We start from the raw sequence: 15,184 nt of genomic DNA, 5'->3' as shown, positions 1-15,184 counted from the left end.
GACGGACCATATCCTTACATATATACACCATAGAAGTATAGCTGACGCTGCCTTTGTTCAAATGAATATTGATCTATTCATAATCTTCAATGTTGTTCAAACTCCTATGATATCAATGGTGGAAGTGGTTGACCAGAATAAATTGTTTTCTTTGTCAGGGGCAGCCGGCCGTTCAATTGGGAACAGTTTGTATAGTTTTGATCACTGATGCAACACGAAAGAGCATTTACCCTCTTCACAAAGGGCGCTCTTTAACGCATTATTGGTGAAAGAGCGATGACACTTTGTCAAACGTGTCGAGAGAAGGATTGCTAAGCCCGCTGCGGGAGAACAATCAACAATAGCCTCGCAACACATGTACACCAAGGCCACAGCATTTGTCACAATTAAACTACCCAACCCAGCATTTGGCCCGTATCATGCCTTTCAGATCACATAACTAGTTCACTGCAACAGGCTTCTCGGTACTATGAATTTCAAAGTAATTCTAAGAGAATTGTAATAAACTTGGTAGCTGCCTCCATCCGTTATCGGGAAAAATGCCTGTGTTTTGAAAGGACATTGTTGGGGTGTGAAATATCGAGTTGTTGACTGCGAGCCCGCGTCATTTTTTTCTAAACCCAAATATCCAATTTTACGGAGTTTCGGTCAGAATGCATAAATCGAGAGCCCAGCACCCTTTGCGTCTACAGTGGGATATTTCTTAGCTAGACATATTAACCTTCTTCGACGATCTTCCCTGTATGGATCATTTGGGTAATGGACAGCTAGTGGCCCATTTAGCTGCCAATTCGGGTAACCAACAGGGTACGGAGCTAGAAGTGGCCTCCGAAACGATCCGTGAACAATAATGCCCCATGACCAATGGGATTCATCGTTAGTAATTAATTCTGCCTCATCGGTCCCAACACATCTCAATCCACCATGCCCGGCTAATGCTTTTGCCCTCGATCTTATAAAATACAAGAACCACTGTCGAACACTATCAACTTCAAGGCAGCACACAATCAACCAAAAATACCATGACTTGTCCTTCACGCACTTATCCCCTTCGTCAACCAAAGAACCACAAACCTCCCATCCCGCGATGGCAACTGGTCCTACCTGAAGATGTCGACCACCTCTTCACAGCTTACGTCGGCGTGCAGCCTCATTCTGATGTAAGTGAGGGTTCCGAAGCTGTCAAAGAAGCAATTGCAAGCATCCAAGCATGGCTTGACAGCGATAGCGACCGGCCTTTGGCAAATGAATGCTTCAATCATCTTGATGGAGATGATGCTCCGAATACTACTCTCTGGGTATGCTACTGGATTGATGAAGCCAAAGGCAAGCGCAGCTTGCAGCGACTTGGTATTAGATCTGTTTATTCTCGACTGTCTCCCAGTCAACAGAGCTCGCTGGGTCTATGGACGGAGAGCTTCGTGACACCAATTTCACGGCTGGAGACCAACTACTCTGGTCTTGACTATCTGCCCGGTCTGGCCAAGCTACCAGACACGAATACGGCGGAGCACAAGCTCTCAGCCTATTGGGGTGCTGCAAGAGACCGAATTCCGGACTCCGCTCATGACCTCTTCGAGCAAGACGATGCAGCTCAGAAATCCAGGCCGAATACTGTGCCAAAAGGCCTGGGGCAATATTTGACAGGGACTAATTACGACAATATGGTGCATATTCGGTCTGGTCAGTTCTGGGAAAACTGCGGACCAGAGGAGACGGATTCATACGAAAACAATCTCGAGCCAACGCTACGAGGAGGGTTGGCGTACCTATGGAATAACCGCGAGGAAGGCGGTGCCATTGGGCTCAGATACCTTGGCAACCGTGACGATACAGGTCAAACGAAAAAAGAGACTTGTGGTGCCGGATTCTTTACTAGTCTACACACTCTAGAAGAGTGGGCTAAAAGACATCGCTCGCATCTTGCTATATACCTTGGTGCTATCAAGCATGCGAAGACATTTGGCGAGGAGAGAAAGTTTCGGACGTGGCATGAAGTCTCGGTACTCAAGAGGGGCGAGGCTTCCTTCGAGTATGTCAACTGCCTACCGACGACTGGGGTAATTCAATTTGTATCTCTGGAACTTGTATCCAAATTGGGTTAACTGCCAATAAAACCACTTTCTTTTTGAAAATGTTCTGGCGGCAATTTGCATGAACATTTTTCACCATGCCGGCACCATACATGTGCAAAGCTTTTACGTAAAATGTTCAGCACCTTTTGATCCCATGCCATGTGTTCCAAGCCCTCTGGTAAATTGAGCTGAAAGGGCGTCAGCTTGTCTGCATCTAGCACCTCAAGCTCGTCTGAGCCGGCGGAAGGCCGGCGGAAACCAAGCATGCCTTCCGCCGAAGTGGGTACTCCGGCGGCAATGCCGCCTTCATTCGCTTGGCACATCCACCTTCTGCTCCAACGACTTATCGGAGTAATCTGCTGTCAGAGTGGATCTGACGCGTAGACTAGCCGGCCTTTTTCCTCTTAAATCCTAAAACTGATGCTACTTGCGGAAAATGTACTGGGCTTATTTATTGTATGAAATGTTTAGCCAATACTGAAGGGATGTAAAACAGTTGTGTTGTGTTTCATGTTAGCCAACGCTATTGTAGGAGAGACATGAAACAAATCTAATATTTTCTGCATTTGGTTGGAATCTACAAGTCTGGCACAATGGGGGACTGATTATGTGCAATTTCGATAAGTACAGTATTGCATTCAGCTCTTCTGACTTGTTTAGGTCATAGGCTCTTGCCGATTCCGCAGCCCAAACCAACCACATTCAGAATCTAGCATCGCGTCAAATCCATCGTAAAACATTCTACCAGTGTTAATAAAAAGCCCAGTTGTTGAGGAAGGTGACGGAGGATCCTTCATAACGTATCCTAGGGGCTCCATGCCTTGAGGATCCCCCGTGACAGTAACTGTGTAGTTGGCAATAGGATTCTTCTCATCTGGCACTAATACCTCCACTACGCTTCCAGGCACCAGAACCTTTGGGTTATTCTTGATTAATCGGGATGGCTCTGTCTTCGTCTTTGACTGAATATCTTGGTGTACTGTAACGTATGATCGGTTGATACCTGTGTCGAAAAGTGCCTTGCCATGATTGTAGGGGGAGCCATTTATACGGGTCGCCATGTTTGCCATGGCCCAGTCGGGGGCCTTTGATCCTGCTCTCACATCCAACTTTGTTTTCCGGAACTGAGCCGCTAGATCTTTCGTAAGGCCGACGTGTATCCCATTCTGAGTGATGATATAGCCCTGGTGAATATCTTTCACCTCGCTTCCTCTGATCTTACCGACATTAACAAATGGATTCTTATCGGGCGATGCCTGTGGCTGTTGCACGCTGCCTCTGCCAAAGCCGACGCCAAGATAGTGTGTACTGTTCGGCCATTTGACGACGTTTTGTTTTTCTTCTTCTGGGCAATACCCAAGTTTTCCATAAGCTAGGCAAGTGCTTGACTCATTTACGGCTAGAATCGGAATGTGGCTGACAACTTGTTGGCGTTGCCCCTGCTCATCCCTCTCAGCAAGATAGAACGTGACATCGGCATCAATCCAATAACCAGTCCACAGCCTCCCGCTCGAAGAGAGGTACTCGCTTCCTGGTCGCGATTTTTCGAACTTAGTTGCGTCTGAAAATCCGAGTAAACCACCGCCAATCATGACACCGGTTGAACCGGTATCCATGGCAGCACGGCCAATGTATTTGGGCTTGTTCCATTCCGTCGTAATGGAGAGGTCGAAAGCAGGTGAGTAGGTAAGGATTGGAAAGGGGGCATTGACGAATGGGATGAAAGCATTGTTAGATTCGCTTGCTTCAGGGTATGTTGGTGCCTGAGTATCGGAACAATTGGAATTGTCGGCCGCGAAATACAAATGAGCAGTAAGCGCCAAACAAACAAGGAGAAGAATTTTCGCGCCTCTCCTGCGATTTGTTGACATTTCTGAAGTTATTTGAAACAGATTTTGAAGGCAGTGGTCATCAACGATTCATTTTTTATGAAGTATGCTGAAAGCGAAGCTAATAACCGTTTGAGGACGAGGTCACGGCTTACGGAAGCAAATAACAATAGTAATCAGGCAGCTTAGCTGAACTTTAAAATATGAAACAGCCTAGCCATATACTTCGTAACGATCCGTACTGTAATCGACTCAATCAGCAAACGCTACAGGTACAATCTTGTTAGATATGGTAGGAAGCTTAATAGCATACAGCGTGGTAGCCTAGCTTGAGAATGTTGCTAATGATGTTAATCAGCAATAAGATTTCTTGTTAAGTAGAGATTCTGCTAAAGCTTCAAAATCAAGTAGAAATTAAACTTTAGGGAATCAGCCAAAGTCACATGTATGGCAATGAGGTCCACTAAAATTGGCCGTTTTTGCAGATTTCCCAATTCCCCCCCTTCTTGTTACCCAATTCAGCCCTTGGCGCCGGAAATTGCCTGATTTAAACGAATTTGTCTATGCAGAAGGTGTAAGCTCAACGTTTGGAGCTTACGAGGAGTACTTCGGAACCTGACTGGCGGGTGGACATGCCGACACTTCCGTGCCTTGCGCACAATACGAGAGGAAAATAAATCTCAAGAGACTAGCGTTTTCTTATGGTTTCTCAATACTAATTTCGTGCGTCTTTTGCTAACAGAGATCGAAAAATACAAAATTAACAAACAAATATGCCAGTAATTTCACCTGCACTGTGAAGCTTTCGTAAAGCAGGATAAATGCGGAAGACTGGCCCTTTAGCAAATCGACACATTGAACAAATGGAAAATATCTGATTATCAGGATGGGCTCGAATATTCATCAAAAGAATAGGTAGTCTCCAGCTTTTCAAGGAGAAGTGCGGTCGATAGACCTACTGTAATATAGATACATCCTTTCCCAAAACCACACCGTCTGCTAAATGGGTGGTCTTTGCAAGGCGGCCATATGCTACGTTATGGTTCTAAGTCAAGGGTAATATTATCCAAGGGAACCATATCCCATATCGTTAACTGGCGGCAACTTCGCATCAGACGGGAAACTGGACAGGAAGTGGGTTAGAACGCCAGACAACCCGGTCGACGAGGTTTTCAAGTTGGGCACATGGCTTCAATAACAATTATATGGAGCAAATACTGGGAAGTTAACACATTCGTAAACAGCCCTTTAAAAACAATTTTTGTTTTTCTAGTCGCGGGCTACGTCACGTACAGCATCAACTAGGAACGAAACAGTTTGTATTCTTTAAGTGAGCGAGGGTCGCCAAAGAACTCGGTCGCCGTTCCGCGTCTATCACGTAACCACGCGTCTGGGTGCCGCAGATTAGGTCAGGAATTCCAAAACTATAACCATAGGTTCTTAGATAGCCGGGTCAGACATGTTTAGTAACGAAATTTAGCGGCTGGAACTTTAGAACACGCAAGTCATCTGCATGAGTTCTATTGTCAGGATCTACCATTATAATCGATTTTGTGAGAAGTTTCTTTCACATACGACCATACCCATTGGAAAACTCGGGATCCCGTCCGCTCTCCCATAGATAAGCCAATGAGGGCCGGATTAGTAGTTGGGTCGGTGACGACCAGCGAATACCTGGTGTTGTATGTTTTTTGCTTCAGTGGCCTTCAAATGAAGTCGTGCACAGTTGCAAACCAAAAGTCAGCGGGTACACAAGCATGAGGGTGGTCATGCTGGTTGTTATGGAAGTTTGTCGATTCTACCAAGAAGAGAGGCCTGGGCCATGTAGTGTAGATTAACCATGCTGCTACCTGTGAAAGATAGTCAAATTATGGAGTTTCTATTACAGCCTGATGTTCATAACGGAAATGTAGATTAAGAGGCAGGTCACTTTTGATCTACGGTAACCACAGTGGACTCAGCCGAGATCCTACCTTAACATGGATCTTGTGAGTCGTGGCAACTTATACCGTGTAGAAACAATGAACCGTGAGTACTAATCAATCTTGACCCATATATCACAGGGCTCGATAGGTTCTAAAATCCTAGATTCTGGCACTGGTTAGGAAGCCACAGTAGGTTGTGTCACTCATGAAGAACTTAAGTAATAGGGCTTCTTTGCTCATGACTGTGACAAAATAGTAGAAAAGATTGTGTACTAAAAATATGGTGATGTAATATCTACTGCAGGTCCATCAGCAGAACACTTCGGAACCGCACCGTGTTATCCAGCATGTGCTTCATAGCCTTTTCCACATCTTTTAAGCCGAACCGCTCAACAACGCATCTGACATCATGCTCCCTAGCGAATTCGATAGCATCTTCGCAGTCCACTGCATGTCCACCAGGCCATCCATGCACTGACACGGCCTTCGAGATGAGACCCACGCTATTGAGTTCCACAGGTCCTACCGGCGCTAGAACGCAAAGCTTCTCTCCCGCCCGAAGTCCGCCTGTAAGTGGACTGATTGCCTTCGGATTGGGTGCAGTTACGAGGATCAGTGAAGCGCCACCGAGCTGCTGCAAACATTTAACTGCATCCTTGGCGCTGGTGTCAATAAAGTCGTGAGCGCCAAGCTCACGGGCAAAATCCTCCTTGTCGGCGCTGGGGCTGAGGACAATAACCTTATATCCCATCTTACTGGCGTCCTGAACATCAAGGGGGCCAAGGCCGCCGAGACCCTTGAATGGCGACAAGGCTTCCTGGCTCTGCGCCCATCCATGTGTATTCCATTGAACACAGTGATGCCAGCATATAGAAGTGGCGCGACGAGAGCTGGATCTATATCCTTGGGGATGCGCACGACAGCCTCGGAACGAAGCACCACGTACTCTCCATAACCACCATCTTGAGAGACACCGTTGGCGGTGCCGTTCCAGCAAAGCTGAAATAGGCCAGCATAATATTGGCGGCAAGTGTTATCGTGTCCTGGAAATGTCAGCATTCGGCGGCTACAAGTGCAGCAGGGCCTAGCTCACCACCATGCCAGGCTCCGCCAACACGTTGTCCTACAAATACTCTTGCAACGCCTTCATCGACTGCAACAACATCACCCACTATATCGTGACCGGGAACACAGGGGAAGTGGTGAGTGCCGAACTGGCCACTTTGCAATCCCGCATCAGAATGACATACGCCGCAAGCAGTACCTTTACCATCACTTGTCCTGGGCCTGGCTGTTTCTGTTCCAGCTCGATAAGCTCAAGTGGAAGGCCAGGGCCTTCGACGATGGCAGCCTTGTAGTACTTGGGTAGAGACCGTGCCATAATTTAGGATAGTAGATAACTAGTAGGATGCAATGGTGTGCAATGATACGAGTGAACTATAAGGGAGCTTGCTTAAATAAATGGGAATCCCCGGTTACTCTTCAGTGGTGATGCTTCTTCAACGGCCTGGGGATCATGGTGGCTTGGCGGAGATAGCGGATTTGGTACGTATTTTTATGATTAAGTCTTCGACATATTCTGGTGTCTTCCGGACATGAAGCTTGCCAGGGCGGAATGATGCAAAGGATTGAGTTACCGGTCTCCGAGTTGTTCAAGTGGGGTGTGTTATTCCGTCCGCAATAATGGTTGTGCCACTTGCGATCAAAGCTTTTCACGAACATTGCAGGGATTACGAGATTTTCTTTGCCATTACTATGATACCACCAGTTCCTGCGGAGTGTTTCACTGATTTGGCTCAGGAGAAAACATGACTACTGACAAATGTGGTAGATATATGCGTTGGCCATTACATTAACCCCATGAAATGTGCTGACCCAAACACCCATTCATCCAGTTCAGAAAAAACGGGGGTCTCTAGTCCAGGCATATCGGCTGTTCCACTCTCCTGCACCGATATAGTTATAGAATCTCGTCTAGAGTGTTGAACGATGTCATTAAGGGACCTTAATGACTCCGAAAGTGATCTATGGACGATCTCCTTATCTACATGTAAGGCTGCGAGGTCATATAGAGCCTGGGAAATTCTATACAAGTTTTATGCTAATAATAATCTTCTAGCTGATCCTTCCAATAACGTAGTAAAAACCTGTAGTCGAGCGAGGTCTTCCTGATAGTGAGTATGGAGAATATTATAGAATAAGATGATAAAAGGGGAAAATGGTATATAGAGAACTCTCCTATTGCGCGAAGAAGGATTAGACGGGTTTGATAATTACTAGTGTTTTTGAGGGACTAAAATATAGTATACTAGTTAATATACATGGCTCTGAGACCTTTTTTATCTTTGGTAATTTGACAGTATTGCTCATAGGCTTCTAATGCAGCCCTTACGTAAGCCAGATAATCTAGTGTTATATCATAGGATAATGATCTTGCGGTTTTAGCCCTGCAAATAAGTATTATAGTTGTAAAATATGTAACCCGGTCGGAGGATATTAATATGTCTTCTATGCGTGTCCGTTAGGGTATTGGATCTGCTATTTTGGACAACTATTTTTAATATATGTTAGCTGGGAATTATTCCATCGTATTTGATCACGAATCAAGTGTTTACTTTAATTTCCCTCTTTGCACCTGGCAACTACTCCTGATCATTCCAAAAGAACACAGTTTAAGTCCGTCGTTAATGGTAATGAAAGTTTGCTCTCTGATTTGGCAATCGCAACTTGTAAATACTAGGTTCTTTTCAAGGTGTGGTTGGCCTTGTCGTTCGCCTTAGTGTGGACATATATTAGCGCAGGCCTAAGGTCTCGGATGTGCTCCGTACCTTGCGTTTTTGTACAACTTACGTATGGGAGTCATCTTTAAGCTAGATCAGAAATTGGACATGAGATCTTTCAAGACTATATTCACTGCCTTGTTTGCAGCATCAGCTGAAATTAGTTTTTCAAACCTGGCTAGTGCAAAGGAAGTGTTTGTCGTCTCTTACAGCAATCCATCCGGGTCTTTATTGACATACAGAGGCGGTATTTCTTGGTTTGATCCTATCAACTTACCCTTGTTTCATTGACAATATCGCCGTTGGTTCTTTATACGTTTTTCAGCCTAAAAGCAATAAGAAGGCTCGAAGCACCAAGGATGTCTTACTTCTGTCCGATATATTTGGCATCATGCTGCTACAAAACAGACTGTATGTCACAACGATGGCCATATTTTCGCTGTATCGTAGCCAAGAAATTTCAGGTTGGTTGATAGCTTTGCAAGTGCAGAATACACAGCGGCAGTACCAGATCTCTTTTACGAAGAGCCCGCTCCACTAGATTTCAACACCACCGGCTTTAACATCAACAACTTCTTTTCGATTCATCAACCTAACTTGACCGAACCTGTTATCGACCGAGCTATAACATACATGAGGGATGAATTAAAGATAAAACAAATTGCTGCAGCCAGTAAGCTTATTGTTCTAGGGTTGAAGCTTGTCGCTAATGGAACGATTGAAAAGCAAACGACGATTTGTTCCCTTCAAACGAAAAGCTCGAGACTGAGTCTATCCTTTCAGAGAGCGGGCAACCATTCATGTCGGTTTTATATAGTGGCACAGATCACGGGTTCGCTGTTCATGCAAATCTATCGGATCCCCAGCAGAAAGTAGCAAAGGAAGAGACATTTATTTAAGCTGTACGATTCTTCAAAACGTGGATACAAAATGGTTTAACAAAAGCTGATAGCGGATTGTGTTTGGAACTCTATAGTCTCAAATAGATTGATCTTCCAATACTATGATCACGCTTGCGAATTCTCTTCTGGCTTTCTTAACTAGTTTCTCCCAAAGACGCCCGGGCTTTATCTATTTTACATTCAGCCAGAAGTCAGCCTCAATACCCTATGGCTTACCTGTCTCATTAAGAACACATCCAGTTCGCCTTGGGTATGGCTCAAGACAAAATCGTGGTCACCGCTTAAGAATTTTCTGTGCACATGATCCAAGCTTATGAGCGGCGGTAAACCGTACCGTTCGTAACTATAAAGACTCATGACTTTATCTTCATAGCCAAGCGATACTAAATTCTTCCAGGTTATATGCTGATCTGTAAAAGCACCGTAGCGGCCACAGCTGACGAGGCGGGTTTTGACATCGCTAGCCGTTCATTTCGATCTTAATCATGATAGTTGGTTCGTTTACGTAAAAAAAGCAAGCCATTAAGACCAAGGTAGTCCGAAATATCCACAAAAGGTAAAGGCGTAGCCACTTCAGTGACTAGATAGTAAATTTGATGATGACTCCTCGACGGGGAATTGAACCCCGGTCCCCTGCGAACATTCGATTTCTCGATTGACAAGCAGATATCCTCACCACTAGACTATCGGGGATGTTTTGGTTGAAAACTGCTGCAACAATATTCATTATGATTGTATGCAGCTGACCTCCTATCTCCCAGTCAAAACTTCAACTTGCAATTTCCTGCAATTGACTTTTCCACATTGCAATGTACGGTAGTTTTTCGGTCGGCTTAGAGCCATTTACTGTGCCGCCTCAATGCCTTTTTTAACCAGAACAATGCGCTGTGAGGTTATCGAGACAAAATGCTTTAATTGAGCCTTCGACCAAAAACTCTGGTTGGAACCCCTTGTGAATGCGCCTTGACTAGGTATCCTACACTACCGAATTTTTACAGGCTGAGCTTTTGCGACAGCCTTATCAATCGTGTTGTCACATTCGAACGAACAGAGCGCAATCAATCCAACATTGCGCCCCTCTACAGGAAGTCTAGAACGCTTGCACCGCAGAAGGGCTCAATTTCCTTGATTTCAAAAATGTCGAGAACAATAGCACGCGCCAGGAGTTTACCGATATTGAGGCTATTCGAAAGACTCACCTCGACACAGTTGAAACTACGAGTAACACAGGTGAATCTAGCGAGCCTGGTAACTCCGGCGACAGCGAAATTTGTGTTGTAGTTGCATTAGTGCACCGTCAATTAGACTTCGAAGTTGGTATATTCGATCATTTGGTACGATCGTTTTCGGGGTGCCCAAATGGGGAAATGTACTGAGCTACTTACCTTAGTATGTATGGAAGAGCTTTGCACATTTCTCTCAATATAGATTTGTTCCTAGGTACTGAAATAGAACCACTAGAGTGTGCCGCATCGCCACACTATTCTTTCAAACTTACCAGTTTGGTACTAATCATTGTTCCTGTCTCCATACTCTACGTAGATGAACCCTTCTACCTCTTCTAATGGACTACCACTACAGAGATATTAGTCTACTTGCCTTTGATACCAATTTCTCAACAGTAAATGTTCAACAGCAGATGTAAACAATACAATTGATTTGGGATGCGCTAGAGTGACCAGGGTGAGCAGCTAGATGGGACTTCTGTCACTCGCGTGCCAGCATAAGCGCCGCATTTCAATTGCCCAGCACAAATCAGTGTGTGTGCACATAGAATTCAGCAACTAATTTTACTGCTATTGCGTGGTTAACGCACGAATTGAGGATAGGAGAATCTTTTGTTGAAGCCTACTTTTGCAAAGAAGCCTCGCTTAGGTAGCCAGCGTCGGAAAAGCGGCAAGCAGGATGCATATGGCTCAATTGGCGATTGGATGCTGTCACAAGAAGATCTAGGCCCAGCATCGGGTGCATTTTAAGGTTACGGGCAATCCCACAACTGCATTAGTCCGCCAATTTCGCCCGACGATAGTCTGGAGATGCTAGCCCGCAGCTCTGGGCGTGCGACCTTTCGCCCCTTTATCCATCGAAGGATGACAACCCCTACAACCAAGTCGAAATCTGAGTACAGACACTCTATCAAATGTTGTTAACACAATCATGTCTATACATATGTTGACAAGAATTCAAGGTAGCCAATCAATCTACAACAACAAGTAAGCGCCAGACACTGCCCGTCTAACTTGGCAATAAAAACGTCCGCAACTGACAGTGACTTGAGTATAAAATCCTCACACATTTCCTCCTCCTTCTCTCTAAATAATCACTCTTTGTCTCACAGAATTCACTCTCATACAACTTTCAGATTACTTTATTCTCCCTCTTCAAACCTGTGCCATCTCTTCCTCGCAAAAATGAAGTCTTCCGCTGTCATGGTTGCCACCTTTCTGGGTCTTGCCAACGCCGTCAATATCCAGATCTGCAAGCACCAGACTATGAGGACCTGCGTGACGATGAATGTCATCGGGTGTAGTAAGTTTGCAATTCATAGCCACTTGTTCGACTTTAAGCAAATCTCTGACATGGTTTAGCAAACTTCCCATCGAGCATGAACGACCAAGTTAGTTCACTTAACACGGGAAACACCGAGTGCACCTTCTACGAGTAAGTTTCCATCGCTTTTCGAGTTGTTCACAGCCCAGACGCGCTGGGCCTGGCTTCTCCTCTCTACATCCCCGTCAAAATTTGTTGTCATCTCTAACGAGCATGGTGCTACGAACAGACACGGCAGCTGCGAGGGTGGCTCCTGGACTACCAGGGGACGACAGAATACGGTCCCCAGCAAGTTTAACGACAAGTTCACCTCTGTTCGCTGCTAGATCGCCAAACAATTTGTTGCTGGTTCTTATATGGCATAAACTCCGATGGGGCACACTGGTGTTGGAAGGTCATTGACTGCGTTCGTTCCTAAAACAGCTACGGATTTATCCGGTAGACTTCACACTCATTATGCTAGTCAAAATACTCAAATTGGCCTCAACCCATGATTCATCATGTGACAGACAATACCGGCAGCTTTACTTTTGCACGTGTATACGTGAAATAGCGTAGATGTGGGAGATTGGCTTTGTTAGATACGGTGCTGTTTGATTATTCAGGAAAAATCTCGACTAAGAGGTTTGAGACGAATCATGGCACTTTTTGATCAAACAACCAGGCGCAGTCCCACAGACATAAGTCAGTAGTATATTTTCTCTGTTCTGTGATTGTAGATGCGGCACAGATTAGATTTTCTTTCACGGAGACCATGCAAGTATAAGCGAATGGGTTATTTCTAGCGGCAAAGAATGAACTACATCATTGGCTCTTGAAGGTATTATTGATGGCCCTGGAGTATTAAAGGCCCACATTCCTCTGTCCCATAGACCTTGATGACGAGGGAACCACATCAGACTCAACAATGATCAAGATGTAGCCGTCGCGGAACAGACATAACATGAGTGGCCAGAATTAGCTCCTAGACTTTCATGGCAGCATCCCATCCATAACTACTGGAATTGCGGCGACGCGCACACCATGCATCATTGTGCTTTCTTCAAACTGAGCTGCCAGAGGAAGGTTGCTGGCCTTGCTGTCGGTTTGGACGGGGCGGAGGCACAGCTTTAACCGCCTGTATAGTTTGATGATACGTCTATAGGCTAACACAGGGAAACGCTTTGATTGGCTCCGAGCGCGGAGCGCAGGAAACTCTTGGCCCTGCGGAACACATTCCCATATGTCGCTAACCTTAGCGACAATTGTCGCTTGCACTAAGCTGCCACCTTCCGTTCTCAGTTAGGTGATGGAACTTGCAGATCAAGTGTCAGAAATACACCAAGAGAATTCGATCGGGGTACTGGGAAATAAGCCATTCTTTCTAACATACGTATACTTGTCTTTCTGAAGGACCAGGCGTCCTGATGATGCTTGAGACCCACAAAATGGTAGTGGCCAAAGCAGAGGAGACGTAATCGTCTTCACCATAACCCCGCCGTCTGGTGGGTTAAAGTAGTGACTCCTTTCCAGATGGCATTCTGTTACGTGTGTCTATGGAGAGTTTCGTTTCTATTCTGGTATAAATCAAGGGTAGTTTTAAGCATGCAAAGTTCATCCCACATAGCTACGCGGCGGCGACTCCGCTTTAAAGGAAAAACGGGACGGGAAGTGGGTTCGAAACACAGGTTCGTCCGAATAAAGCCAGGGTAACGCGGTTTGCCAAGCGAGGCGCATGGCCGATTGCGCAGCAGGAGTATTCTTCATTCTCTTTGTTCGAACCTCACGGTCGGAAGTGAGTTGACATTATGCCAGAGGCTGGTGTGAATAAGAGTCTTATATAACTTCGGGCTGTTCACTATTAGAATTTGGCTTCTCTCAATCAGCAGTAGCAGTGTTAGCCTCCCGTCAACAAGTATTCCATTTCTCTCTTTATAACCACTTCGTCATATTCGTTACAAGTTTGTTGCAATGACCATTATGTTTCGCTCTTTAGTTTCCCTTCTTGCGGCTTCTGGTGTCGTTGCCGCAGCGTCGTGGAATACCACCTGCACGACCAAAACACAACGGAAAGCATGGTGAGAGCATTATGCTTCCGTCGTAGCCAAGAAAATTGACTGATTGAAAACAGGAATAACATGACGGATACTGAGAAGAAGTCCTACATCGACGCTGAGCTCTGTTTAATGTCCACATCTTCCAAAACCGGTATCGAAGGAGCCCTCAACCGTTGGGATGAACTCGACTGGGCACATATTGTTCAGTCTAATGTTATCCATAACACGGTATGACTTTCATTAATATTCAAGATGTAATGCGAGAGATCTCTAACAAAAGAAATACAGGGATCTTTTCTCCCCTGGCACCGTTACTTTATGCGAGTCCACGAATACCTCTTGCAATCCGAATGTGGTTATGAAGGCGGCCAGCCATACTGGAATGAAGTCCTTGATATGGACGCTCTTAACCAGTTTGTTGTTTTTGACCCTGATACCGGTTTTGGCGGCGAAGGAGGCGATTGTGTGACGGACGGACCCTTCGTCAACTTGACGCTGCACATCAACGCCACCTCCAACTACGCCAATGACTGCCTAACGCGATCTTTCAACTCCAGGGGCTTCCAAACTGGCCAGCAGCAGTACATCGACGAGTGCTTTGCCTCAGAAAACTACACTGCTGCCTTTGAATGCTATCAAGTGAATCCTCATACAGCAGGCCACTCTGCAGTTGGTGGTACTGTAAGTGATACATTTTGCCTGGACCTTGCTTCCTTGAGACGTCAATTGCTGATGATAGGTACATTGCAGATGCTCGATGTTGTTGGCAGCCCTGGAGACCCACTCTTCTTCCTTCACCACACCAACTTGGACCGTCTTTGGTGGGAGTGGCAGCAGGCCAACCTTACTTCTCGTTTGACGGACATGGGGGGGCGTAATATTCCCCTGGACAGCTACCTTGCGCAAAACGGCATGGAATACCCTAGCGCTGCTCTTCTTGACTATGACGGCGACTCTGGTAACGAGACCACCTTGAACCACAACCTTTGGATGGTTGGTATCATGCCCAACGCCACGATTGGAGAGGTTATGGACCTTGGCGGTGATGTGATCTGCGCTGAGTACGTCTAAAGTGCCTCAAGAAGTT

General features: G+C 45.7%; 6 protein-coding genes across 6 annotated transcripts, besides 1 other annotated feature; 4 read left to right on the top strand and 2 right to left on the bottom strand.

The window, feature by feature from the left end:
* Nucleotides 1-1,022: 1,022 nt before the first annotated feature.
* Nucleotides 1,023-2,105, top strand: CTRU02_210442 (phenylacetaldoxime dehydratase; the record flags this gene model as incomplete). Its single annotated transcript, XM_036732191.1, has 1 exon — nucleotides 1,023-2,105. One exon carries the CDS (start codon nucleotides 1,023-1,025, stop codon nucleotides 2,103-2,105), a length of 1,083 nt encoding a protein of 360 aa, XP_036576117.1.
* Nucleotides 2,106-2,731: 626 nt separating this feature from the next.
* Nucleotides 2,732-3,946, bottom strand: CTRU02_210441 (adhesin aida-i; the record flags this gene model as incomplete). Its single annotated transcript, XM_036732192.1, has 1 exon — nucleotides 2,732-3,946. The coding sequence occupies one exon, from the start codon at nucleotides 3,944-3,946 to the stop codon at nucleotides 2,732-2,734; it is 1,215 nt and encodes a 404-aa protein (XP_036576118.1).
* Nucleotides 3,947-5,430: 1,484 nt separating this feature from the next.
* Nucleotides 5,431-5,523: a sequence feature (Protein overlapping with rRNA (CTRU02_210440, KAL0933641.1) was converted to a misc_feature.).
* Nucleotides 5,524-6,124: 601 nt separating this feature from the next.
* Nucleotides 6,125-7,210, bottom strand: CTRU02_210439 (alcohol dehydrogenase-like domain-containing protein; the record flags this gene model as incomplete). Its single annotated transcript, XM_070205450.1, has 4 exons — nucleotides 6,125-6,652; nucleotides 6,685-6,872; nucleotides 6,923-7,050; nucleotides 7,080-7,210. 4 exons carry the CDS (start codon nucleotides 7,208-7,210, stop codon nucleotides 6,125-6,127), a joined length of 975 nt encoding a protein of 324 aa, XP_070060693.1.
* Nucleotides 7,211-9,409: 2,199 nt separating this feature from the next.
* On the top strand, nucleotides 9,410-9,508 carry CTRU02_210438 (Protein AIM2-like protein 7; the record flags this gene model as incomplete). The annotated part of the gene is made up of 1 exon (XM_036732194.1): nucleotides 9,410-9,508. One exon carries the CDS (start codon nucleotides 9,410-9,412, stop codon nucleotides 9,506-9,508), a length of 99 nt encoding a protein of 32 aa, XP_036576120.1.
* Nucleotides 9,509-11,922: 2,414 nt separating this feature from the next.
* On the top strand, nucleotides 11,923-12,387 carry CTRU02_210437 (uncharacterized protein; the record flags this gene model as incomplete). The annotated part of the gene is made up of 3 exons (XM_036732195.2): nucleotides 11,923-12,040; nucleotides 12,100-12,172; nucleotides 12,291-12,387. The coding sequence occupies 3 exons, from the start codon at nucleotides 11,923-11,925 to the stop codon at nucleotides 12,385-12,387; spliced, it is 288 nt and encodes a 95-aa protein (XP_036576121.2).
* Nucleotides 12,388-14,011: 1,624 nt separating this feature from the next.
* On the top strand, nucleotides 14,012-15,168 carry CTRU02_210436 (amino acid transporter; the record flags this gene model as incomplete). The annotated part of the gene is made up of 4 exons (XM_036732196.1): nucleotides 14,012-14,118; nucleotides 14,172-14,325; nucleotides 14,386-14,778; nucleotides 14,848-15,168. The coding sequence occupies 4 exons, from the start codon at nucleotides 14,012-14,014 to the stop codon at nucleotides 15,166-15,168; spliced, it is 975 nt and encodes a 324-aa protein (XP_036576122.1).
* Between the last annotated feature and the right edge of the window lie 16 nt (nucleotides 15,169-15,184).

Source organism: Colletotrichum truncatum (genome assembly GCF_014235925.2).
Source record: "Colletotrichum truncatum strain CMES1059 chromosome Unknown Contig_0007, whole genome shotgun sequence".
NCBI lineage: Eukaryota > Fungi > Ascomycota > Sordariomycetes > Glomerellales > Glomerellaceae > Colletotrichum > Colletotrichum truncatum.
This window is presented reverse-complemented; position numbering and strand designations above follow the sequence as displayed.